Source organism: Panicum hallii, chromosome 9 (assembly GCF_002211085.1).
Source record: "Panicum hallii strain FIL2 chromosome 9, PHallii_v3.1, whole genome shotgun sequence".
NCBI lineage: Eukaryota > Viridiplantae > Streptophyta > Magnoliopsida > Poales > Poaceae > Panicum > Panicum hallii.
Window position 1 is genome coordinate 73,400,804 of NC_038050.1, and position 25,958 is coordinate 73,426,761.

General features: G+C 45.4%; 3 protein-coding genes and 1 non-coding gene across 7 annotated transcripts; 2 read left to right on the plus strand and 2 right to left on the minus strand.

The window, feature by feature from the left end:
* Window positions 1–123: 123 nt before the first annotated feature.
* LOC112875384 (homeobox-leucine zipper protein HOX10) lies at window positions 124–8,128 on the minus strand. Of its 4 annotated transcripts, none has more exons than XM_025939218.1 (19): window positions 8,114–8,128; window positions 6,988–7,357; window positions 6,736–6,895; window positions 6,389–6,471; window positions 6,208–6,298; window positions 6,011–6,106; window positions 5,594–5,707; window positions 5,410–5,493; window positions 5,161–5,316; window positions 4,993–5,067; window positions 4,632–4,738; window positions 4,362–4,545; window positions 3,594–3,782; window positions 2,587–2,667; window positions 1,977–2,111; window positions 1,192–1,517; window positions 978–1,083; window positions 602–751; window positions 171–459 (listed from the first exon to the last, which is right to left on the minus strand). In XM_025939218.1, the coding sequence occupies exons 2-19, from the start codon at window positions 7,224–7,226 to the stop codon at window positions 313–315; spliced, it is 2,523 nt and encodes an 840-aa protein (XP_025795003.1). In that variant the 5' UTR covers window positions 7,227–7,357; window positions 8,114–8,128; the 3' UTR covers window positions 171–312. The 4 variants fall into 4 exon arrangements, with proteins under 4 accessions (XP_025795004.1, XP_025795003.1, XP_025795002.1 ...); XM_025939217.1 differs by lacking the exon at window positions 8,114–8,128 and adding an exon at window positions 7,711–8,072; XM_025939216.1 differs by lacking the exon at window positions 8,114–8,128 and adding an exon at window positions 7,680–8,072.
* Window positions 8,129–12,868: 4,740 nt separating this feature from the next.
* On the plus strand, window positions 12,869–12,942 carry TRNAN-GUU. Its single transcript has one exon. It is a non-coding gene; the product is annotated as a tRNA-Asn (tRNA).
* A 344-nt stretch (window positions 12,943–13,286) lies between these two features.
* Window positions 13,287–14,821, plus strand: LOC112877812. The gene is made up of 4 exons (XM_025942181.1): window positions 13,287–13,388; window positions 13,949–14,152; window positions 14,223–14,296; window positions 14,398–14,821. The coding sequence occupies exons 1-4, from the start codon at window positions 13,356–13,358 to the stop codon at window positions 14,528–14,530; spliced, it is 444 nt and encodes a 147-aa protein (XP_025797966.1). The 5' UTR covers window positions 13,287–13,355; the 3' UTR covers window positions 14,531–14,821.
* Window positions 14,822–14,836: 15 nt separating this feature from the next.
* On the minus strand, window positions 14,837–18,127 carry LOC112877811 (DEAD-box ATP-dependent RNA helicase 50). Its single transcript, XM_025942180.1, has 8 exons — window positions 17,762–18,127; window positions 16,930–17,456; window positions 16,598–16,792; window positions 16,325–16,512; window positions 15,992–16,205; window positions 15,598–15,729; window positions 15,324–15,496; window positions 14,837–15,237 (listed from the first exon to the last, which is right to left on the minus strand). The coding sequence occupies exons 1-8, from the start codon at window positions 18,063–18,065 to the stop codon at window positions 15,015–15,017; spliced, it is 1,956 nt and encodes a 651-aa protein (XP_025797965.1). The 5' UTR covers window positions 18,066–18,127; the 3' UTR covers window positions 14,837–15,014.
* Window positions 18,128–25,958: the final 7,831 nt, after the last annotated feature.

The window sequence follows — 25,958 nt, forward strand, 5'->3', positions numbered from 1 at the left end:
TGAATCTGGACAAGTTCCGTCTTAATGGAGGAGAAGCAGTCAAGGCTGAGAGAAACGAAAGTTCAAAGATTGTTCTGATGCGCCAGGTTCGATGCATAAATCAACCACATGCTAGCATCGTCCTGAGCAAAATAATATGAACAGCCAGCTTATGGTCGGGAGACAAATGAAAGTGAGATCAGACTTTGCATAACCTCCAGTTTCGTCATAAAATACACTGGATTCGAGACCTAGAACTAGTGCACGGCTGATGATTTCCCTTGTCGAGATCATACAAAAATGGATCTGCTAATCGCAGAGACCCGCTCAGAATCACACAAAGGACCAGTTCACGAAGCAGAAAGCCAGGCAGTGGACGTTGCTGTCCTCACCTAGCACCTTCCACGCTACAGCTTGATCGAATGAAACATGGCGACCCATTCCTGACATGCACACGCCCGGCTGCAGGTACACGTAGCCCTAAAACAAGGAATACGAACATGAAAATTATTCATCATATATGGGCATTCCAAACTGAAGAGCATGATAACTATTCATCATATATGGACATTCCAGACTGAAGGATGCATTGATGTCGGGTGTGCATCGAAGCAGTTCTAACCTGTTCCATCAGTTTTGAGATATCTGAGAACAATGCTTTTCTTCCAGACTCGTCGAAGATTTTGTCTAGAGTCAGATCTTGTAGGGCAACAAGGGATGTCTCCAGCATGTCAAGCCCTGCCTTGTTGGCAAACGTAAACATAGGTTTCTCCTGAAACAATAAGTTTGTTATTAGGTTTGAAGCGTGCCTTTTCTCGACCTTTCAAGCAAATGCCTTCGGATGTTTCTCTCCCCTAGGGTCGAGTTTTTTTTAGGTTCAAAAGGCAGCACGGATGTTTTAGTGCAAAAGCATAAACAACATGGGCAGAAGGATCTAATTTTGAAGTATGTTGAATATATCACCAAAAGTTAAGATTTGAGTCAGAGTTTTACGGAACCTTAAATGAGCAGCACAAAATAGCATCTGGATGATGCCAGAGCATTTTCAACAATGCCTCACCAGCTTCATCTGATTGGCTAAGTAACTCCATGCCGAGATGGTAACTGAATTGGAGCCCCAGAAAACAACCATGAGCTTACAGTTGAAAAGAATCAAAACATTTGAGTGGCATATCAGAAATGGCATAGAATGGGAACTATAACTTCACTTACTGATAGCTCTGGCAAACCCATCTAGCCAGTGTGCCTGCTTCAGGGAAGCCAGAAAGCATCCTCTGCCCAGCATTTAGACCAGACTGGGAGGGAGATATAGCCATGGAAACTCTTTGCACAGCAGAAACAACACTGCGGACATATTGACGGGCCATAGTTGCAACGCTGTCTTGAAGGTGCATCTCGTAAGGGAATTGAAAGGCGATTGTCAGCACAGATCTCAAATTGCAGTCATCTGGAGATGCATCCCCTGAGGCTTGGGGTGCAGCAGAGCCCACATCAAGACTAGATGCCAAATCTAGTGTCCTACCAGAGGATACACCGTCCTGCATGAGATACAATGGTCAAGAACTGCAGTGGAGAGGGAATTGCAGCGGACAAAAACTTTCGTATATTTTAAAACTAAACTAGGTAACAAATTACAGTTAGCTAGAACAGGGAATTTTTTTCTAAAAAATATTACAATCCCTTGATACAATATGTCAATAGCAGAAATGTGAGTGTTTGAATAGCAAAATGGGAAAAACATGACATGCTGAAAACAAAAACAAACAAAAGATCCAAACATATAATGATTTGCGGTGAATACACTATTATTCGAAAAAGAATGTGAAGTGGCAGATGAACAATTTTACGCTTGATCCGAATTAAGTTATAGCATATTAGTGACCTTTTGTGGATAATTGCAAAGCTTAATCTACTAAGAATTATTGCAACAAGGAAACCAAGCAGTGCCTAAGGGGAAAGAATAGAAAGAAAAAGTATGGTCGTTGGCGATGCTTAACTGTTTTCATATCAAGGGGTATGACACGAAAGCCAGAAGAAATCAAGGGAGCGTCATCTGGAAAATGTTCATCAATTGGTGCAAACACAAGCTGGAAGGAGGAACCCACAGATTTCTCATCTATTCCAGTGCAAAGCTGAAAATTAAATGAACAAAGGAGAGATTAGCAATTCATAAATAAATGATATAAAAAATACAAAGGAGAGGTTAGCAATTCATAAATGATATAAACTAAATAGTTTTGTTGGAAGGTCAACCCTTTCATACACATCATAAATTTAAAAGTGGGAGTAACAAATTAACAATACATAGTCTAAAAATTGCTCAGGATACTCTGGATGCTGGACCTATTTCTTTGTTCAAAGACTCCAATTACTATTACTAAACAGACATGGACCAGTTTTTACACAATCGGCTGTCAGATTAGATCATTTGATGTACTGTAAAAGATACAATTAACCAAATATAAACCACCATATCCTAAGAGCATACCGAATAATTTTAAGTCAAAGATCCTATAAACATAATATTGAGAAGCTACCAATTAACATTGTTATTGTGCTACTAGCCTACTAGACATTTTTTGTTAAGCGATAGGACTCGAATATTACCTGGAGAAGGTGGATGTCCCTTGAAAGAAGAGCTTCATCATGAGTAAGAGATTGTCCTTCAAGGCGCACAACTTCAAGAATCTGTGAATTATTCACTAGTCATTGACAGTAATTAATAAGTCCAGTGTTCAAAAAGGCGACACTAGGCGGCCGCCTAGGCGCGACTATGCGCCAGGCGAGGGAGTCCCGCCTAGCCTAAGGCATAGGTGGACCCCTAGGCGGCGCCAGCTCGTCGGCGCCGGCGGGGGAGGAGGGGTACCGGGGTACCGCGGTGCCTTGGGGTGTAGGCGGGCCCTAGGCGGCGACCCGGTGTCCCTACGTGCAGATCCGGCAACCTGGGGATGAGGCAGGGGCGGGCGGCGGAGGAGGCAGGGGCTGGCGGCGGCGGAGGAGGAAGAGGAGGCAGGGGCGGGCGGGTGGAGGAGGAAGAGGAGGCAGGGGCTGGCGGGCGGAGGAGGACGAGACCCCTGCGAGCGAGCGGAGGAGGAGGCAGGGGAGACGGGTGGGCGGGCGGTGGAGGACGAAGAGGAGACGGGCGGGCGAGCGGGCGGCAGAGGAAGAGGAGACGGTAGATTAGATCCCAGGGTGAGTGGATAAGGGGGAGGCTGGGAGGTGGGTTGGGCTTTTTCCAAAGTTAGGCCCATCAGCTTCTTATTTTTCTTTTTCTTTTAGAGACACATGTATGTGTATAACAAAATAAAAATGTATATGTGTGTATGTGCTAACGCCTAGAAAAACGCCTTGAAACGTCTAGGCTTGCTTAGGCTCTAGGCGGTGGGTCACCGCCTTGATAACGCCTAGCGCTCTTTTGAACATTGAATAAGTCACATGGTACATCTAGCATTTGTAGCCAACAGTGAGAATGACACTAACAGTGGGAATAACAAAGTCAGTGTGAAGGAAACCAAATAATTCAGTTTTAGTAATTTATATCATTTCAGTTCAATTATAGCACTAAAGGTTTCACAAAGACACATGTTTTTCCATATAAGTAACCGCAAACATACCTCCTCGTTCTCCACTGTGTGAGCTAGTGGCATGATCATCTGGCCCCCAGAAAATCTCATGGGTCGCAACCCGGGAAGTGAGCACGCACTGGCCTTCAGTGATGAAGCCAAATAGGCATCAATGTTGTAATCGGCCCATTCAGATCTATGCTCCCTCAAAAACCGAACCAGCACTGCCGGTGGGACACTCTAGAATAGCAATAAAGAAACATGTAAGGATTTAGCATGGCTCATTCTTCTTTTTTCTTAAAAGAAAAGGAAGCTTTTGCATATGAGAAAGCTATGTTGGGAATTCTCAAGTTAAAAACACTCAGATCAATATCATATTTTCTATTTCAAATTGGGCAGGACCTCTTCCAATCACCAGACAGAAGGGTGCAGCACCCACCAGTCCACCACAGCATTTCAGCATAATCCATAAATCTCTTGTGTACAATACTCTTGTACGACCAAAAATTCATCTATTGTGCCACTTTTCGCATAGCACTAAATTGTGGTACAATAATTAAGTCAAATCCAAAAGATAGAAACAATTATAGCATCTCATATGCAAATCAAGTAGTACGATCTTATACTTAACATTAAAGTCCAAATCAAGTAGTCCGATCTTATACTTAACATTAAAGTCCAAATCAAGTAGTACGATCTTATACTTAACATTTAGCAGAGCCAGGCCTCAGCAATCCATTTGTCATTTTCCTTTTTGTTTCTAAATATGAAAGCTATACACATACTGGAGGTAACTCGCAACATAGTGATCACCCTTACCTGCAGTAACATGGACGCCTTTGCACAAATAATGCCTCCAGGGGCTCCAAATGCAATCCCCACACTGCTGTTATTCCTAATTTTCTTGCTTGAGTTGCAAGCAACTACAACGTCTTCAATTCCATCTCCCCCCATTATAGACCAGCCATCATCATTGAAACCGCTAATGGCATCATTAAAGCCCCTACCAGAAGCATATGAAATTCGATGTTTTTAACTGGACAACAAGTTCTACACGAGAGTTGGGATGAAAGTTCGATAAAAACTTACCTGCTCAGCCTTTGACTAAAAGTCCTTAGGACTGCAGGTTGCCTGCCCAAGGCGTAAACTACTTCCCCACTTGTTTCTTGAGCAATTTGTCTAAGGTGCCGCAGTGCCTGGATACATATAGCAGCTTGTAAATTTTAGCATCAAATATAGTGACAACAACGAGCTATTTGAAGTTTCGAACACATCCACAGAACTAACTTCAATCAAGTGTACAGATGTAATTACTCATTTTAGTACATATACAAGAGACTTTTTCAATCATGAATAAATAGCTTCCCACAAACTGATGATTGGCAATCCCATTGACGAAATTAACAAATTTAAACTGAAAACATTGGAACAAAAAATTGCAAGCATGTACCACGGTAGTCATTTTCTGAGCAACTACTCTAGAAGACTCATAAAGTGGTCGAAGCACTTCAGGAACACTCCGAGCCTGAAAGAAGAAACAGATACAATCATAAATGGACAGCATACAGACTGAAAGCATCTAAGGATTAAAATACAAAAAACAAAGTGGGAACCAGACCTCGAGATCTAGATGGTCCACTATATGCACGATCGAACCCCCACCTTCACATGGGCGAACTAAATACCCACTTGGAAGCATCTCGGCTCTTACAAATTGATGTGCAGAGGCTGCATTTGGACCACCCCCGGAACCACTCAAGGATCTCTCACAGACCTTAGAGATGGAGGAAGATTAGCAAATATAGTGTCCTGGCTCATTTATTACCAAGGTTTAACAAATAGAATTGCAGTTCAGATTCACACATACCACAAGGCTGCCATCTTCCATTGTTGTTGTGTATCGTAACGTCCAAAAATCACGTGCAGGGACTAAAGTTGTTGGGGCATACATCTGTAGGAACATAACAATAATAGCACCCACAAAATGAGTCATGCAGTTCAGTAGAAAGGCTCAATAAACATCATGAACGGAGCAAAATAAAATTGCCCACCTGCATGTAGACAAGTTCAATTGTTCCCCCATTTCCGGCTGGAAACATTGTAAACACTTCAAGGCTTCGACAATCACGGAACCAAGATGGACGATCTTTCAAGATCTCTATGACCTTCAGAACACAGTCATATCATAAACAGAATTTCTCGAAAGCAAATACTACACTTAACAGTTAAAATTTGGCATTGGTTGGTAGGTTAAATATGAAAATATTCAAGGGCATCTGTACTCAAATAAAGATTTAGGAGTTTTTATTAGGCTGCTCAGGGACTTAGGCTACAAAAAAAATGAATATATAAGTGTCTAATCATACCCAGATGACGCAAAACACTTGCAGATGAACACACTAGAACAAAGAACAAACGAGAGATGCTCATAACTGTAGCATGAAGTCCCAAACAATTGAAATACTTACTTTTGTTGGTTCTAGATTCACCAAACCACAGGCGCGGGCAGCAACACCACGGCAACCATGCGAAATGGCCACAATACCAACCGAATCCGGACCAGGCTAATATCACAAAACATTATGTAGTTAGCACCTGGCACTTATCTGAAAAAGAAAATTTGGTATGCAAGCTAAAAAACGAGAAACTAGAGTTGGCATATAACCTTCATCCCAGGCATCTGGACCCAATCAATAGCTGTCCCAGTAGCCTTTGAGAGGAACTCTGTGAAGGTCTCCTCAGCAATCGAAAGGAGTCTGGATCAAGAACAAAAATTGCATTATCAAAAAAAAGGCAAGGTTATGCAACAAGGATCCTTCTCGTGACTCCCAGAATGATTTACTTACCCAGAAGGGTTACTTGCGTCCCTTATAGGGTTTGGAGGGGTAGTCACATTTGATTCACAGCTTGTATCATTGGCCAATGATGTCTGTATCCAATCAATGGATGTTATCAGGAAATTGTAATGGTAAAGTACAGCTTAATTAAGGTGGAATTAACATGTCATTGCCATGAGTTTGTTGGCATTATCTGAAAGTCAGCCGCTACTGGTACAGTACAACACTCAAGGTACAAAATAATGCACGGAACTGGACTTCACATAACTCGCCACTCAACATATGTAGTACTAATACTAATACGGTATGAACAAAGGACTTTGAGCACTAACAAGGCCAGCGTGTTGAAAACTTACATTCTGCAGCTGCTGGCGCATGTGCGCATTTTCATGAACCAACTGAGAGACCTGCTTCTGAAGACGCTCATTCTCTTCCATAAGGAGCTTGTTCATTGCCGTCAACTTTCTGTTGACAGCCTGAAGCCGAGAGGATTCCTTCCGCTGCTTATCACGGCACCTATAGCAAGACAGGCACAGTTCAGAAAAACACGGAATGCATTGTAGTCAGGTCGAAGTTACTAGCAAGTTATGGGTGCCTGCTTCAATTACCTTCGGTTCTGAAACCAAACCTTGATCTGCTTTGGCTCAATGTTGGCAAGTATGGGACACTCGCGCAGCAACTGCTGCCGCCGTGAGGAGCTTGGCTTGGGGCAATCGATGTAGAGCCGCTCGAGTACCTCGACTTGCTCCGGGGTGTAACGCACGTATTTCCCCGAGTCCATCCCGGGAACTTTATCAAATCCACCGCTGTCACTGCTTCCCCCTCGCATCGCCACCGCCGCAGCCATTGTTCCCTTGCCGACGCGAAGTCCTGACCACACAACTCTCGAGTCTCGTCCTCCTCCTCCTCCTCCTTAGTTGTCCCCTGCCCTGCCCTTGACAAGCAACACTTGAGGTTCCAGTACGTTGGCGAAGATCCCTGGGTAGGAAAAGGAAGTGGAGAATTGTGAAGTGAATTTTGCCGCCTACACCATATATAACTGCATAGGAGGGATGGAAATGCACACCACAAAAATGGTCTAAAATTGGGGAGATGGGTTCCCAGAATAGAGGGAAGGCGAAATGTAGATGTTTGTTAAAGGTAGCAGTGGCCTTTGCCAGAAAAAAAGTTGCCGACCCAGAAATGCCATACTACACATGAAGTGATCGAATCCAGAGGACGAAGACACCAAAAGCGAGATCTACACAGGCACGGGCATGGCGAGAGACGAGCAGAAACGCAAAACCAAACTGGAACGTACCCTAGCTAGTACAGTAGATCCTAGCTCTGACCTGCAGAGACAGGAAGCAAACGCCGCCGGGGCCTCCCGTAAGGCTCCCTAGCTCTCGCCGCCGGAGCAGACGCACGACAGAAGGTCACAGCCTCCCCGCAATTGAGCCGCCTCCCGCGGCGGCTCCCATCGATCGGCGGCGAGCGCGCAGGCAGGAGCCGGAGTCCCAGCAGGGCAGCGGCGGACGGATGGGACGCGGCAGCAGCAGGCACCTACTACGGCGCGCGGCAGCAGTACTAGGGTTTGGGTGTGGTTGTGGAATTGAGGAGGGGGCAGGAGGGCGAGGGGGGTGGGGAAGGTGACAGCCTTAAAGCGGAGACAGAGACGTGGAGCAGCAGCCGCAGCAAGCCAAGCAAGCAGGAAGAAAGGAGAGGAGAGAGAAGCGGCCTGCCACTGTACTGCACCTGCACGCCTATATACCCGCCCGCTCCCTCCTCCTGCACTGCACTCCACCACCGGGGACTACCGCTACCGGAGGAGGAAGAGAGAGAGAAGGCGGATGAGCTGGCCCCTGCCATGGTGAACCGGGTGCAGTGCGCCGGGCGGGACCCGGTGCTGCGTCGGCTGATTGAATCGGGCGTTGGGGGTGGGGTGGGGGGGGCGGCGGGTCCCGCGCGGCCGGGAACCGGACGCGGGCATCGAGGAGCGGCGCGCGGGTGGGTGGGGGCCGCGCTCAAATCAGCGGCGGAATGACGGGAATGCCCCCCGTTCCGTTTTTTCTTTCCGGTGGGGCTGGGGGGACGGCACGCGTGCTGTCCTGTCCTGTCGCCGGTCCTGTCCTGTGGCAGTGAAAAGAAAGCCGGGCTGCCAGGCCTCACCTTTTTACAGTTTTACCCCCCTCTCTCTCTCTGGGGCAGGACAGTTGCGCTTGCTCCCAAACGGCGCCTTTTACGCCGTTGCTTTCTTTTCCCGTCCACGGTGAAAGCGGCGCTACAGTTCCAGCTGGAGCCGGAGCACAGTGTCGCAGTATACTAGTACCGGTGAAAGCTCGATTTTCGACTAAGGTGGTGTTTGGATCAAGGGCAAATGGCAAAAGGGCAAATGGTAAAATTTTTACTCCTGTCACATCAGATGTTTGGACGCTAATTAGAAGTATTAAATATAGTTTAATTAAAGAACTAATTACATAGATGAGGACTAAATGACGAGACGAATCTATTAAGCCTAATTAATCCATAATTAGCAAAATTACGTAGCATTTGCCCTTTTGCACTTTGGGGTGTTTGGATCCAAAAGTGCAAAAAAAGTGCAAAAGAGCAAAAGTTTTGCACTTTCTCTTTCTCTTTCCATGGGATCCGAACAGGCCCTAAGCAAAGGCAAGGCTGTTGTCCAAGGTAGGCACGCTAGCAGAGTACTGGTACTGTACAGTGCTGATTAGATTAGCTCAATGTGCTGATTAGTAGTAGCCCTCGTTGATGGAGGACTGTGAGGTGGGCCACGGCACTGTTCCCTGCCACTTGCCCCATGAGTAGTAGGAGTAGTGAATGGGAAGCAAAGGAAAGGACGACGAGGTAGGAACTAACGCTTGTGTCTGCTGCCAGCCATTTTTTTTGCAGCAAGATCAATCTCGCTCATTGGTTATGTGGCAACATTCTCTGCACATTTTTTTCTTCCTCTTCGTCCTCTATGTGTGTGGTGATATATAGGAGGATGTGAATGTGATTGGCTTCGATTTCAAATCTTCAGCATCTTTCACCAGGATATTAGCAGTACATCGTTGGAAATGGGAGGTGCCATTTCCGAGTTCCAATTCCAGCCAAGTGGCAAGAAGGATCAATGCATGGATGGTCGTTGTTCACTACTACGAAAAATATATTTTAGGTGGATGCAGTGCCCGCCCCTACTTCTCGTAATTAAAAATAAGATTTTAGGGCGGGTCACCCGCCCTACAAATCCATTTCCAAAAAGTAAAAATATAAAAAAATTGAAAGCAGTAAAATAAAAAAGAAAAATAAATTGCAGCCAACCAGCCCTTGTACTATCGAGTTACAATTTTTTTAACGAAATATACACAATTGCATCACCCGGAGTTCAAACCGCATACGTAAGCCTCGCACGTACATTCTTCTCCACCACACTACACAGTCACTTGTGACTCTATAGGTACGCTATTCTTTTATATTAACTCTAAAATTGATTTATAGGAGTGGTTGACGCCATCACCCGCCCCTAGAAACGACATTTCTAGGGGCGGGTGATGGCGTCAACCGCCTCTAAAAATATTTTTCAATTTTATTCTAAAAATTCATTTAAATCTTTACATATAGCAAAACAAATCAAAAAATTAAAACTTCTACACCATGGGTATTGTGAACTATAGATACAAAAATATAGATAAAAAAATATGTCAAGTATATTTCAGTGTATATAAAGGTTAAGATTGTTGAAACTTTAAAATATGACTTGAGTTGTATGAGATGCTATATAGTCATAGCTATATATATAGGTTCATAATACTTTTTGAACCATTAAATGATCTTAAATGAAAAATTATCAACTATAAAATTTTAGATCTCGTCATTTTCTACAATTTTTGTATAAAGTTTGACTTCAACCGAGATCATATGAAAAATTTTGACTTCAACCTAACTGCATTTTTAGGGATGGGTGACGCCATCACCCGCTCTGAAAATGATGCCCATTTGTAGGGGCGGCAATGGCGTAACCCGCTTCTAAAAATACTTTCTAGGGCCGGGGCCGATGCTACAGTACCCCCGCTCTGTTTGCAGGAGCGGGTTACCTTCTGACCCGCCGCTGGAAAAAACGAAGCGTTGCTACAAATCTTTTTTAAGCAGCCTGGACATAATAATTCGATCAATTAATCCTATTAAAATCAGAGTGCTCATATTGCTTGATTATTAGTGGTTATTAGTAAAGTAGCGACAGCCAGGTAGGTAATTTCTTTCTTTTTTTTTTTGAAAACCTTGCGGGAGCACCGCTATATCATTTAAGAAGGAGAAGCAAGCAGGCAGGACTAATATTACATAAATAAGGTTCAACTCAAACTTGCATAACAATAACTTAAACATTTAAACTAGATAACTCTAGCCGCCCACAGGCCATCTTCCTGTAGTTCACCTCCGCTGGCGTCATAGATTTGTGGTCAAAGACAGGCAGGTAGGTAATCTGCTCCTATATGTAGTCCTATCAAACCATGTCGATCTAGTCCTCTCTCTCTTTGGTAGAGTAGAGCTGCTGTGCCATTTGCAGCCGGTTTTTCTACTAGATTCTACAAGTGTGATGTGATGAAGGTTTATCATTGGTGGGCTTATCTTACATAAATATAACGAGCAACAGTAGTGACGATCCATTTGCATTCATCTTGAAGCAAGCAAAGAGTGCTCTCTGCTCCCTCGCCCACTGCACGCGCACTCTGCTTTGATGAGCTAATCTAATGCCAACCTAGCTAGCTCAAACAGGGATGAGCTATTCTGCTGCAGGCCAGCAGATGAGTAACCTGATGGGCATGCATGCAGTTGGGCACGGACACAGTATGCACCATGCATGCCATGTACTAATTTGCAGCTATATACAAGCGAGTAGCTAATTAGTAATGACTATAGATTTAGTTCTCATCAAATAGCCTTAGTTAATAAATAAAATAGTCGGATGCACGTTGATCCATGCATGCGCGGATGCGTGAAATAGTATCTTATGCCGCACGCATGCACGCGAGAAAAGAAGCAGGCCTGCCGGCACATGCATGCATGGCTCCAATTTCCTTTCCCCTGGGGGCTGCAGGGGCATGCAATGCACAAAGGGGAAATAAAAAAGTTTTTTTAAGAAAATGGAAAAAAAGAAACCACCATTGACGCCTGCATGCAGTGAAGCTTCTTCTTCTCCTTGGTCCCATCCCATACCTCGATCGGGTAGGGTGGGCAGCTCCGAGAATGATTAAAGCTATATATATATATATATATATATATATATATAGAAAATCCATTCTACACGTACTTGTAACTACTTCCACATATGCATCTCATGACGTAGGACGTATCTGACCCAACGAAGAGTATGTATATGAACTATGTGATCGTATTAGAACATCTATGATGGTATATACGTTGGGTATATGACCATACAGTATGTGAACATACTAGTTTTTATATACTAGTATTAAGGTATAATTATAATATATTTTAAAAATAAGGGTACTTGAAATTTTTTATATATATCCTTAAGTATCTTAGAATTAATATATGAATATATGCAAAATGATAAATAAATATGCGGACATACGCATAGTGGTATACTGATGGTGAGACACGCAAGTGTAGATAAAACTCGTCATATATATATATATATATATATATATATACATACGAGGAGTACTTTGGAAGGGTGGTGGTATGGCATGCATATGATGCTGTAATAATCCCTCGCACTAGCAAACAACAGCCGGGGTATCATGCATGGGTTAATGAAATGTTAATGGTGGCTGTTTGATTATTTGACGAATGAAAACGATGGACATGACAAGCAAGGGTACCGGGCCGGTTGGTATATTTTCAGGTGTGCGTGGTGCGGGGAAGGAAGAAATTAAAGAGCAGTCGCGTCATGCTTGCTTTGTGCTTTATTTGGACCCATGCCTTTGGAACAGACCGACGTTCCCCTGCCACCTCTCTCAAGGCGCATGCAACAAGTCATGACGCTACTGTTTGATTATAACTGACCCTGACATAATGCATCTTATATATCATTGGGATCCATATAATCAAACAGTGAGCATCATACCCACACACACACACACCTACATGCTATCTACATCTTAGATGTAATTAGAGCCAACTAATTACTGAACAAACTTTTAGTAATAACTATTGCGCGCGATTACTGAACATAATTCAGTAATTCGGCAACTTGGTTCAGTAATTTCTGATCAGTTCGGTCAGTAATTTAACTGCATACGGCTGTTTGCAGCAAATGATGGCACAGAATTTGATTGCCCCCTCCGCACACGGGTGTTTGCAGCAACCTCCTCCCAGGCAGCGAGGCGACGAGGCTCCCGTTCCCGTCTCGCAAAAATTGTCCAACACAATGCCTATCATTTCAGGAACAAGACAGAGCTCTGGCAATTATATTGGCGGTGCCGAGCAAGTAGGCAATCCGATCGCTGTACAACTGCTAGTATTATATGGGTGAATAGCACTACGCAACAAGCTGGAATAGCTCAGTTGGCCAGAGCGTGTGGCTGTTAACCACAAGGTCGGAGGTTCAAGCCCTCCTTCTAGCGTTTTTCTTTTCTTTTTTCTCAAGCGAACATTTTTTTTACACTTTTATATTTTTGGATAGAGTATAATTCCTCCTTTGTCGATCGTAACACATGCAGCAAGACAAGCATCGTCTTTGGCGATCACCAACTGCGTAACGCATCTCCAGCTAGCTCTGTAGTTTACATGTGCGAGGGAAGGGAGCTGACCGCCCGGGCCGATCAATGAGCTACTCTTGCTAGTGCCTCAGGGTTTGGCCCATGGTGTGCTGTATGCTGTGCATGCAGTGCGTCTGCAACTGGTAACAATATAACCCTACCGGCCCAACTTAACGGAAAGCCCAACAGCTTGTCGCCCACAGCCCATTTCGCGGGCCGCTCTCTCTCTCTCCCGTCTCCCCACCCCGCTGCGGACCCGATCGGCGGGCGAGGTTCGGATGGAGAGCGCCAAGCGCATGCGCGCCGCCATGGTACCACCTCCCCCACAACCCCTTCCCCTTCGATTTCTCCGTGCTTGCTGTTTTATCTCGTCGCGATCTGCTGCGGATTGCTTGGGGTTTCTCCGCGGTTGATGCAGTTGCTTTCCTGATTAATTAGAGTTTGGATACTTGAAAACGCGCCTGCTGATTTGGAGTTAGTTATTTCGAGTCTGGTTCGGAAGCATTTTGGAGTCGGGGATCGAGAGTAGCGCCGTGTTTTGCTTGCCTGCGCTTGATGAGCTCTTGTTTGCGTGCGATTTGGTTGGGAGTTCGTTAGTTGCTCACTGCTTATTGGTCCGGTAGGGTTTTAAATCGTCTGGAGTTTTGGATTCGAAATCTGTGGATGCGCGATCGCAATTGAGTTGTTGAATTAATTGGGGTTCGAGATTAGGCCACCCCGATTTCGAGTTATGAGCATGCATCGTTGGGGGTTTCGACCACCAGTTTCACATGTTCAGTTCAGTGTGGGCTAGAGATTTTATTCAAATTTTTTGAGCCGCTAGGCCAACTTGATGATGCGTTCTAATCCGTGCGCTTGGTGTGCGTTGCAGAGCAACGAGGAGGACACGACCAGCCAGGGGAGCGCGGGAGGCGGCGTGGCGGCGTCCTCCGGTGTCGTCGCCGTGGCCGTGGCCGCGGCCGCGACGGAGGGGGACGACATGGCGGTGGTTGCGGCGGACGACCAGATGGGGTCGGCGGAGACGGAGGACCACATCCAGCGCATCCTTGTCGCCATCGACAACTACACTCGCCAGGTGAAGCGATGAAGCGACATCTGTGACCGGACGGAGGACGCGGTGCTCATGCGTACGTGCTTGTGTGCAGGTGTCGGAGATGCTGGATGCCGGGCGCGCGCTGTTCAAGGACCTCGCCGCCGACTTCGAGGAGCGCCTCTGCTCGTGAGGATCTCTCCTCACCCATCGTCATTTCTTTCCCCGCTGCCGATTCGCTTGATGCAGAGTGCCGGAATTAATGGCAAGGCCGCTTAATTATTGTGCAGGATCCACAGGGAGAGGCTGGAGCGGTGGGAGGAGGAGATCCGGGAGCTGCGCGCCCGCGACGCCGCCAACGAGCAGGCCCGCGCCCTCCTCCACAACGCCCAGCTGCACCTCCTCCACACCGTTCGCGACTAGCCGGGAGCTCTCTCCTCCATCGCTTCCCCTGCTTCAGCTCTACTGTTACGTTCTTCCATTTCCTACTACTACTACTACTAGGCGAGGATACCGTGTGGAGGTTTTGGTTCATGTCACTCCAAGTAGCAAGCGCTAGCCTCAACTCTCAACTACTCCACCTGGCTGTTGCACTAGTTCACAACATGTTTGCAGACTGCCTTTGCTTTACCACGTTTCTGTACTTTCCTGCAAATCGCTGTTACCCTATCTGTCTAGTCTAGTTTAAGATAGATGTATGTATATATTCATGAATGGATCAGGCAACAATGAGACATCTGAATGTTATTAAAAAACGGCTGCAATTGCATACATCAAAACTTGTTCTAAAATACTAGATACCTGTTCATGTGCTGAGATATGTAACATCACAAACGATTGTGATTTCTAGGGGCTAAACATCATGTTCAGGCGTAAGGATTCAATGATTCAGGCTGTTGAGACACCTCTAGACGCAGGGCACGTCGTGCAGGGGGTGCCCCTTCATGTTCCTCTCCATCACCCTCCTGGCCAGGGACACCTGCTTGCCCACCGCGAACACGAACGCCTTGCCATTGCCGGACGCGCCGCGGGCTGTCCGCCCAACACGGCGCATGTACTCGCTCGGGTCGCGGGGGTAGTCGAAGAGCACCACATGGTCCACGTTCGTAAAGTCGATGCCTCGCGACGCCCTGCCAACCATCGAATTGTACTTCAGCACTGAAATGATGGCTGCAAAGAACAAACTATAGCAGAATGCAGTTTAGTCGATGCGGACCTATCTGTGCACACAAGGAACATGGAGTCTGCCGTTTGTTTTTTCAGGAACTCTTTGATGTTTGCGATGCGCTGGGCCTGATCCAATGCAGCATGGAATGGAAGAACCTTGATTTGCGAAGCTTTCCTGTCAAGCCTCCTCAACACATTCTCAACCTTTCTGCATGTCTCAATCTGGCAACAAAAAAACACAATCATGATATGGTTATCAACCACACTGTGATTTCTTATGACTGCTGTGATCAATCCATAAGGATATTAGGGAGAGGGGCTACCTTGTTGCAGAAAATAATTGTTTTACGAACAGGAGATTCCTCGACTATCTTTACAAGTGCCGATTTCTTGTTCGAAAAGGCTGTTTCTGGATTCCTTTCTTCATTGTCATCTCCACTGCAGTCCACAAGAATCTGCAGTTGAGCCAATACAGATGTAATCACTCTAAGAAAACAATGACGCATTGTACCAAATGCCATGGCCCTTGCTATGAGCTTAAATGCACCATGCAATGCTATACCTACGTGTCACTCATAACCAAACAATCTGCCAAAATATCTACGGATGACCAATAACTAATCAGACATTCAAGATGCATTTCCTAGAGGCTCTTCAGAAAGCATATGTGACAGAATGAAAGGTAAGAAAGGATGAAGAAAGTGAGAAATGACCCACCTCTTCAAGGCGAGAGCTTGTTCGGTGCACACCAGGTCCCATGATAACCTCACAGTCAGGAAATGTTTCAACAACCTTGTTATAGATATCGAGAGGAAGAGTGGCAGTCACAAAAAGATATTGTGTTGTCACTGGTGCAATGGTAATCAATTGATGAAGCACTTGCTCAAAACCTTCTTCACCAAATAAAATGTCCACTTCATCCAACACAACACTGCAAACAGGGAGAACTTCAATTTTATGCTGACAAGTTAATCCATTCTTTTGCTTCATTTTATCCTTCTCTGATGCAAAGTTCAAATAAAGGAAAGATGTAAAAGAAAAGATCTATACCATCTGAGGTTAGCTAGTTGCACAAAGCCTTCCTGCATCAGATACAAGAATCGTCCAGGTGTTGCTATAAGTACATCAAGCTCTTGCTCAAGGCTTTCTAGCTGTGTCTTCTGTCGAAATCCTCCGGTTGCTACCATAGACCTAAATGGAACCCCAGATTTTGATATCAAGCGGCAATTGTTAAGGACCTGAGATTAGACCAGAAGGATCAACGGGCAAATCCAAATATTTAAGTATCAGAAAAAAATGGAAAGCATTAAACAATAAACATACTTGAGAAGCAAGTTCAGCAGTAGGGGTCAATACTATCACCCTGGGGTTCCTAGGGGATGATTTATGGAGCCCCTGAACTTCTTCCTTCCTTAAATTTTGTACTATAGGGCAAAGATATGCCAGTGTCTTGCCAGACCCACTTTGATCAGCAATGACACAACTCCTCCCCTCCAAGATAGGACCATAGGCCAGAGCCTAAAATAGTTTATCAGGCAGTTAATGAAAGCACGTGTAGGCATGCGTACATGGATGCAAGTGCTAAAGCAATTCAGGATGTTTTTCCTCACAACAAACGAGACAAAGCGGAGCATGTACTTTTGACAAGTATTTACCTGAATATGTGATGGACGAGGGAAATCAAAATTTCTCAATGCACCTATAATTTCATCGCTGCAGCCAATCTCCTTAAAGGATCTGCGACTGAAAAATCCACTGTCCAAAGGCCCTTTTCTTTGAGGGAAATCTAGAGGCTCCCTTTTCTTTCGATTCTGTCGTCCATAAGTAACATCGGCAATGTTACCCCATCCTTTGGAACCAGAAGTAGCCTCTGAACCCGTGGAGTCCGAATCTTCACCTCTGTATTGGCTTAAAACAGAATTCAGAGAATGTGCACCTCGAGCCCTTTCATTTCTGGAGCTACTGATCTGCTTTGCACGGCGTTCTGAGTCCGAGACAGGCTTTCTTCTTTCAAAATAGCTTTCCTCTTGATCGGAATCACTGAAAGAGGGTTCATCAAACCGGTTAGCACTTGTGCGATTAGAACTCCCTCTCTTGAGGTAAGCTGATCTTGCAACCAAGGATTTTATTTTCTGTGCCTTCAACCTGCCAAAATTCCCTATACCTGTACCTCCCGCACTACCTGTAGTGTGAAACATAGCAGGTTAGCTTTACCAGAATGCAAAAGAACGCAGGACAGGTTGCAGGCACCTCTGACATGCAGCAATGTTTATGATTTTACCCCAAGGCTGTCATTTTAAGTTACTAACTAGGACTGAGGTCAAACGATGGCACAATGGCATGAAGCAGCATTTGTGGAAGCTAAAAATTCAGTGCACTAGCGGCAGTATGAATGAAGAAACAGGGTGTTAAATTCCAAATGTTCAATTGGTGCACTCAATTGGCTACAGGCGTGAGCCGCCGAATCAAAGGGTGTGTGATTGTGACCTCTGCTGGGGCGGTCGGTGGTCCTGGAGAGCACCGCTGGGGACGGCATGGCGGCCTCGTCGCCGTCGTCGGTGCCGCCCCACACGATGACGCTGCGGCCGGTGGCCCGGTCCACCAGGCGGTACGCTCCAGGGGTGTCCATTGGCACCTTGTCGTAGCCGCGGGTGTCGTCCCCCTCCGCCGTGGCCGCCGCCACCCAGCTCCGGCGGGAGCCGGCGCAGGAGACGGAGACGGAGGTCCGCAGGGAGGAGGGATGGCGGAGCAGGAGGGGAACCGCGCGGGCCTGAGCCCCCGCCACCTCCATCTCTCTCCTCGGCCGGCGTCCTCCTGTCCTGCTCGCTCGCTCAGCTGCGTCTCCCAAGACAGCTGCTGCCGCCTCCTATAGTCCTATGATCCTATCCCATCCGATAAAGATATTCCTATCCCCATTTCATTTTTGGGCTGCACAGTTTGCCTTATGGGCCTTTACTGGGCTGGTGGGCTACTTTTACTTCAAATTGCGAAGGAGAGAGAATTCCTTGGAGAGCGCCGAATTCGCGCAGCAATTGGGAAGCGTAAAACGGAAAATGATCTGCAGAGTGGCCAATGATGCTGCGACATGCTACTTCTCTGTTTGTATGGAAAACGGCGCAAAAGGGATTTACTAATACAGAACAGAGCTACTCTGCCATTCAAAAACGAAGAGCCAAACCAATAGCTGCTCTGGTTGCCTGCGTCAGCTGAGCTCCTACCTTAACAGAACAGAAACCAAGTAATGATCTTGCTACTGCAATTGGCATGCATGCATCCATCCATCGATCTATCATGCGACCTTGATCACCTCCAGACCTTGACGCATCCATCATGCGATGCGGATGCAAGCAAGCCTGTGGCAAGACATCCATCCAAATCTGAAAGATGGCAACCGTGCGCCTGCACAGACTCCACCTTGTTCTCAGCAAAGTTCCACAGTGTGATGCTCTGCACATTTTCCACACCAGCCAGCGAGACAAATGAAAATGTCACCACAATATCCAAGAAATGAACACAAAAATCATTCTGTAAGAACAACACGGTCCGAACGATGGAAGTAAAAGGCAAAGATTGATACCTCGTATCCCCCAATGACCAGCGTGTTTGGATACCTCGGGTGGAAGCTGCACGACCGGAAATAGCCGTTCCGGTTTAGCTCACGGACAGGTTGTCCGTCTGTAGACCAGACCTTCGCACAATTGTCACTAACACAAGCCAAGCAATTGATATGTTCATTCCAGCATATGGAGTTCAAAGGTTTGTTATCCCTGTTACCCTGCAATTTTTGGGCACTTTTATGCTGAACCGAACCAGGAAACGCATCTGATTTTAAAAGTGCACACGCATATACTCACCTGTAAACACTTGAACCTTTCATCTGTCTCGACATCAGTAATGTTCACAGTGTGTCCAATAGCTGAAGCAAGAAATTTTGCCACGAGGGTGGAACCTTACTTTTGCTTTACCTGTCTGCAACACCAGATAAAAACACACACGTCAGAGGACAATACAAAATTATTACATTGCAGATTGAAGCTGGGAAAACATTGGACCTACAGCTTTAGAGATGCGTCTCGGGCTAGCTTGGCCTATTGCCCAGTAAAGAACCTTCCCACCATCATCACACGAGCAGAGGAGTGAAGTGTTCTTCGGATTAAACTCTACCCATGTGACCTGAGTGCTATGCCCCGTGAAGCGCTGGGCCTGGACATAACAATCACCCTGTGACAAGAAAAGGGTACTCATTTCTAAGCATCTGAATAATCATCTCCATTACTAGCATATGCTGGACAGATCAGAGTAATTTTGTTACCTGAGATGCGTCCCACAATCGCAAAGTTCTATCGGATGAAGCTGTGGCAAGCATGGATTCATCCGGACGGAAGCTGTTATCTGTGATGAAGCTAGAGTGTGCATCCCAACTGCGCTGCTCTAAATTGTTTCTGAGATTCCAAATGAAAACCTAGCGAGTTTCATAACGGAAGCATATAAGAATCGAAGAAATCGCTGTGTAATGCAACAGTGCATGCTAAATGCACCATCAGGTGATAACATGACAAATTCCCATAGAATACATAATCAGTACTCATTAATAACTGTGCTATACCAGATATCCTGGGCATATTTCGCAAGCTTAAATTTTTTTGGAGCATTTTATAAACAATGAAACTTTCTCTTCATTTTCATTAATTCATAATCTCCCTTCCAGTAAGCTGCAACCAATATTGGATTAATGAATGCGTCAGACATCAAAATCCATCTAATTTCTCAGACAGGATTTGCAACCTTAATACTAAACAATCATGGGCATATTTACCATTAAACAAATATTCAGGGATTAGTAAAGAAACGTGACCTACCAACCATGAAGTATTCTCTACACTAAAGTTTTGCAATTTACAATGACTGAAATTACACAGTTACCTTGTTTTCATCTCCAGCACTAGCCAGCAATGCACCATCTGAGGAAAAATCACAGCAAAAATCTTTTTGCTACTGGCTTTCAGACTTAAAACTTCCTCGGTTATGATTCCTGGATGTGTACCTAGTACTGCACATCATTATATTTTATCGGATATACAACGGCGAATGTAGCGTTGTTCAACTATTTCTTTTTTTAAAAAAACTAGTCCTTTCAATAATTCTTTAAATTTAGAAAAATACCTATTGTTTTCTTCATAGCAACATCCCCTGATAAATCAAGCATGTCATCCGCACTGTTTCCATCCTAGCAAAAAAGATTTAGGATCACAACACCATGTACAGAGCAAAGCGTTCGGTTGACAAATATGAATGTTTACTGGAGCAATGTTTGATGGATAAAACATTAGGCATGACAGAAATTCTGTCCAGTGTTAGTTTTACTTCATAAAAATATACTAACAATAACTTCATGAAATGCATACGAAAGAAGTAACTAAAGAAAACAAGGTAATATAAAAGGCAATATTTATAGGCACTTACAGATGTCTGTTGATACGGTTGCTGCATATGCCTGGGGGCAGTCCTGTCAAATGGACTGTGTGACGGAACCGCCAAATTAAAACTCTAATTAAGCGTAATGGCCGTCATTTGAACACATCGGGCGCATTAGCTTAACGGCTTAATTTGGCGATCCTTTCTCAACCCACGTCCCGATCGAAACAACACTGGTAGTCCCACGCGAAGGTGGGCGCAGATGGTACAACATGACGTAACTTGAAAATACACAAGAGTGACAAAACGATAACAATAAAGAGTTTTACAAACCGAGTTCGAAATACATAATATTATACAAGAGTATCTGCCCTTTATACAAAGTTTGGATAACATGGAATCTACCCACTACCGCATCCAAAAACAGATAAGAATTGCGCACTCAGCCCACGAGTGTGCAATCCCATGCACATCTAAAGTTACGCGCCTGGATCCTCAACACTCCACCCCTCCACGTCCAACCGAACGAACTTGGCGCAACACGGACAGAAGTCTACGGGTGCGGGACCTGAAAACATTTTCCAACAAAACCCTGAGTATACTAATACTCGGCAAGACTTACCCGACCAGTGGGTATAACTTAGCCCACATATCTAGACATGCAAAGCATTTGGCTGGTGGTTATTTTGCAGAAAAAGCGACTAAAGTAATCTCTTACTTTCATCATTTTAGCTCCAGATTCTATTTAACTTAACTATAATCTAATCATTGGCATAACCTATCTATAGCACACATGTGAAGCATTAACCTTAATTCAATGTATGGATCCTCATCTATATTTCTTATCATCCCCAACATAACACTACGCTGCGACGCAGTGACCAAGGTGCTCATATCCGAGAGCGACTGACGGCGAATCGATTCGATTTAACCTTGCAAGGTGGACCTAACCAACACGGCACGCGTATGCCCCGTCGGACCACACGCACCAACCTTTCCCCTCCCCGCCTCGAACTACAGAACCGCCCCACCTGCATATAGTCAGCCGAGCCCTACGAGAGACCACCAAAAGTAAACTCATGCATCCCAATTCTCCGCGGCCACTCGACTCGCCCTAAGGGGTGGGTAGAAGTTCTGTACTTCCGAAGCAAGGCAGTACTCGGCTTACCGGTTTCGACTACCTCCTACTCCCGGCATGCGGTTAGTACAATTCAAACATGATCAGCAGGGCCAACAACGGCTCGGTCCTTAACCGACACAGGCGGAACTACACCTCTCCCGCCCGGTCTCAGATTCTATTCTTTCTTTCATTTCAAGACTTTCATCCATAAATTAGTAACTCATATCTGAAAACATAAAGCTATCCTATATCTCGCGAGTAACCAAAAATTACTCGACTTCTACCGAGTCCTATTAAGCATAGCATTTCTATCATCCTATACATACTAGTACAACTCAAGGACACCTAGGGTTCATGCAACTAGGGTTTCAAACAACTCCTAAACGTAATGCATAAGCAATAACTACATATATATATATATAGGTGTCGTAATTTAAAAATTAGTAGGATGTGCACCGGGGCTTGCCTTTGGGCTGTTGCTCAGAGTCAGGGGCAGACGGGCCTTGGGCCGGATCCTTGCGAACCCCCTGTGGGACTTGCTCCGGGTGCTCTTTCGCCTCCGCGATCACTTCATATACGACTCCCTCGGCGGCGGCGTCTACACGTATGCACATGACATGAGAATGTATGCAAATGCGATATGCAACAAAAATCTTTGAAATGCCCAAGTAGAAACGCTACAAATTTTTCCCAATTCTGCATCCAACAGTTCTAATAAAACCCGGAATATCCGGACTCATATCCGGAGTATCCGGACTCCAACGTCCGGAGTTTCCGGACCTATACCCGGAGTTTCCCCCGGAGTATCCCAAATCCGGAGTATCCGGGCTTATACCCGGAGTTTTCCCCCGGAGTATCCCAAACCCGGAGTATCTGGGCTATTTCCCGGAGTATCTGGGCTTGACAGCATTTTCGCCCCAAAAAACTGAAATCTTGATTTTTGGCAAAACCACCCCACCAAATTTGAAACCCTCTTGAATCCTAGTTGAAAGATGCATATAGAGATGATTGACCAAAGGAAATCACCTAGAACATCCTAAAACAACTAAATCACCTTGAGCTAGTTCCCCTTGCAAGAAAACCCGAAAACGATGTCGCCCCAAGGTGGAATACTTGTAGAAAATGATCCCCCACGCCGAGTGAAGCTCCCTTGGCCTTGGAATCAAGTTGAAATGAAAGATTTCAGAATCTAGAGCTTAGGGAGAGGGAGAGCTCGTGAGGGAGGTGAGGGAGAGAGAGGTAACGGGAGAGAGTGAGAGTGAGGGAGAGAGAGAGAGGGAGTGATATTTTCTGTTTAAACGATTGTGGGGTCCAGATGACCACATTATGGAAATAGAAACTCCACGCCCGGAGTATCCGGGCCAATGGCCGGAGTATCCGGGTGTTACAATCCTTCCCCCTAAAAGAAATCTCGTCCCGAGATTTAGGGTGAAAGTGCTAATTTGGAAACAATGCGGAAAAAATCATGTACCGTGGTGAGTTTGGAGCAATTCCGGACATTTTGACTGAACAAACTCCTCTGTTTTTCCAGGTAGCTTCTCGTTCGGAGTGATTGCTCCATTGGATTTTGTAGAAATGGCTGATTTGATTGCGAGTGACCCGAGTCTTGTGATCCACAATTTTGATTGGATACTCGGGATAGACAAGATCGGGCTCCAGTTGCAACTTTTCTATGTCAATCACCTTTTCTGGAACACGAAGGCATCTTCTAAGCTGAGAGACATGGAAAATATTATGAACCGCGGATAATTGGGCAGGAAGTTCCAGGTGATACGCTACCGGCCCACACCGCTCAATGATAAGAAAAGGCCCGACATAGCGAGGGGCGAGTTTTCCCTTCACACCGAATCGCTGGACTCCTTTCATTGGAGATACCCGCAAGTAAACATGGTCTCCCACTTGGAATGAGACGGATTGACGTTTCTTGTCCGCATAACTTTTCTGTCGAGATTGGGCTATTTTTAAATTCTCCTGTATGAACCGGACTTGTTCTTCTGCCTCACTGACCATCTCAGGGCCGAACACATTCCTTTCCCCGGCTTCTGACCAATTCACTGGTGTTCTACACCTCCGCCCATACAGTGCCTCAAACGGCGCCATTCTGATGCTTTCTTGATAACTGTTATTGTAAGAAAATTCTGCCAGAGGTAGGCACTCATCCCACTTCTTGCTGTAAGAGAGCACACAGGCTCGAAGCATATCTTCCAGAATTTGATTGATTCGCTCAGTTTGACCATCGGTCTGAGGATGATAGGCTGAGCTGCGAATAAGCTGAGTCCCCAGAGACGCATGCAACTGTTCCCAGAAACGGGCAACAAACTGTGAGCCTCTGTCTGATATAATGGTTCTTGGGATACCATGAAGACTTACAATCCGTGCAATGTATAACTCAGCATATTGATGAGATGAATAACGGGTCTTCACTGGAAGAAAGTGAGCGGACTTAGTGAGGCGGTCAACGATAACCCAAATCGAATCATATCCCTTTGACGTGGGAGGTAACCCAACAATGAAGTCCATACTAATATCCTCCCACTTCCACGAAGGGATATCCAAGGGTTGTAGCATACCAGAAGGTTTGAGATGACTTGCTTTGACTCTTCGACAAATATCGCACTCGGACACATATTTGGCGACCTCACGTTTCATCCTGGTCCACCAGAATCGCTGTCTGAGATCTTGATACATTTTGTTACTGCCCGGGTGAATAGAATACCTCGAAAGGTGAGCCTCATCAAGAATTTGTTTCCGAAGCTCAAAGTTCTTGGGTACTACTATCCGATCTTTAAACCAAAGAACCCCCTCACTATCTCGATGGAAGCATTGCACCTGAGGATCATCCTCACTGAGCCGTTGCCTGATCTTATCCACGCCCACATCATTCTTCTGAGCCTCCACAATTTGATCCCTGAGTGTAGGTGTGAGGGTAAGATTAGTAAGTGTGCCTTCAGATACAATAGTCAGATTTAATTTTTCCATTTCTTGGCATAAGGTTTCATGCACCACAGAGGCTGAGGTGCAACTGCAACTTGCCTTGCGACTCAGTGCATCCGCAACGACATTCGCCTTACCCGGGTGATAATGAATCTCCAAATCATAATCCTTTATCAACTCTAACCACCGTCTCTGGCGCAAGTTGAGCTCACTCTGGGTAAAAATATACTTAAGACTCTTGTGGTCCGAGTATATGTGAACAGGATTACCCAAAAGATAATGGCGCCAGATCTTAAATGCATGTACTACTGCTGCCAGTTCCAGATCGTGAGTTGCATAATTTTCCTCATGCCGTCTGAGGGCTCTGGAAGCATAAGCAATCACCCTCTGGTCTTGCATGAGTACACAGCCGAGGCCCTTACCTGAGGCATCACAATATACATCAAAGGGCCGAGTAATATCGGGCTGAGCCAGGACAGGGGCAGACGTCAGAAGCTTTCTCAGGGTCTGAAAAGCCTGCTCACATTTGTCATCCCAATTAAATCTCACCCCTTTCTTGAGTAATTCAGTCATGGGTCTAGCAATTTTTGAAAAGTCCGATACAAATCGGCGATAATAACCTGCTAGCCCAAGGAAACTCCGAATCTCTGAAACGGATTCAGGAGTCTTCCAATTCAGGACGTCCTGAATCTTGCTAGGATCAACAGAAATCCCCTTGTCTGAGATGATGTGGCCCAAGAACTGCACTTCCTTGAGCCAGAAATCACACTTACTGAATTTGGCGTACAGCTTGTGCTCCCGCAGGCGCTGAAGCACAATGCGGAGATGCTCTGCATGTTCTTCTTCATTCTTGGAAAATATCAGGATGTCGTCAATGAAAATCACGACGAACTTATCTAGCTCCGGCATGAACACCGAGTTCATGAGATACATGAAATGAGCAGGGGCATTCGTTAGCCCGAAAGACATGACCAGATATTCAAAAAGTCCGTATCTGGTGGAAAAAGCTGTCTTGGGAATATCCTCAGCTCTAATCTTTATCTGATAATAGCCAGAGCGGAGATCAATCTTAGAAAATACTTTGGCCCCGAATAGCTGATCAAACAGAATATCAATTCGGGGAAGGGGATATTTATTTTTGATCGTGACGGCATTTAGAAGTCTATAGTCTACACACAACCTGAGGCTTTCATCTTTCTTTTTCACAAAGAGTGC

Bases quoted from the DNA above. Each gene is read 5' to 3' on its own strand.
- LOC112877812 (XM_025942181.1), top strand. From the start codon at position 13,356: ATGGAGAGCGCCAAGCGCATGCGCGCCGCCATG. The intron at 13,389-13,948 runs GTACCACCTCCC...TGTGCGTTGCAG, and splicing joins AGCGCATGCGCGCCGCCATG to AGCAACGAGGAGGACACGAC. The intron at 14,153-14,222 runs GTGAAGCGATGA...GCTTGTGTGCAG, and splicing joins TCGACAACTACACTCGCCAG to GTGTCGGAGATGCTGGATGC.
- LOC112875384 (XM_025939219.1), bottom strand. From the start codon at position 7,226: ATGGCTGCGGCGGTGGCGATGCGAGGGGGAAGCAGTGACAGCGGTGGA. The intron at 3,783-4,361 runs GTAAGGGTGATC...TTGCTATTCTAG, and splicing joins AGGCGTCCATGTTACTGCAG to AGTGTCCCACCGGCAGTGCT. The intron at 1,518-1,976 runs GTTAAGCATCGC...TATCTCATGCAG, and splicing joins TACCCCTTGATATGAAAACA to GACGGTGTATCCTCTGGTAG.
- LOC112877811 (XM_025942180.1), bottom strand. From the start codon at position 18,065: ATGGAGGTGGCGGGGGCTCAGGCCCGCGCGGTTCCCCTCCTGCTCCGC. The intron at 16,513-16,597 runs GTATGTTTATTG...GTCTAATCTCAG, and splicing joins CTGCTGAACTTGCTTCTCAA to GTCCTTAACAATTGCCGCTT. The intron at 16,206-16,324 runs GTATAGATCTTT...CCCTGTTTGCAG, and splicing joins CAACTAGCTAACCTCAGATG to TGTTGTGTTGGATGAAGTGG.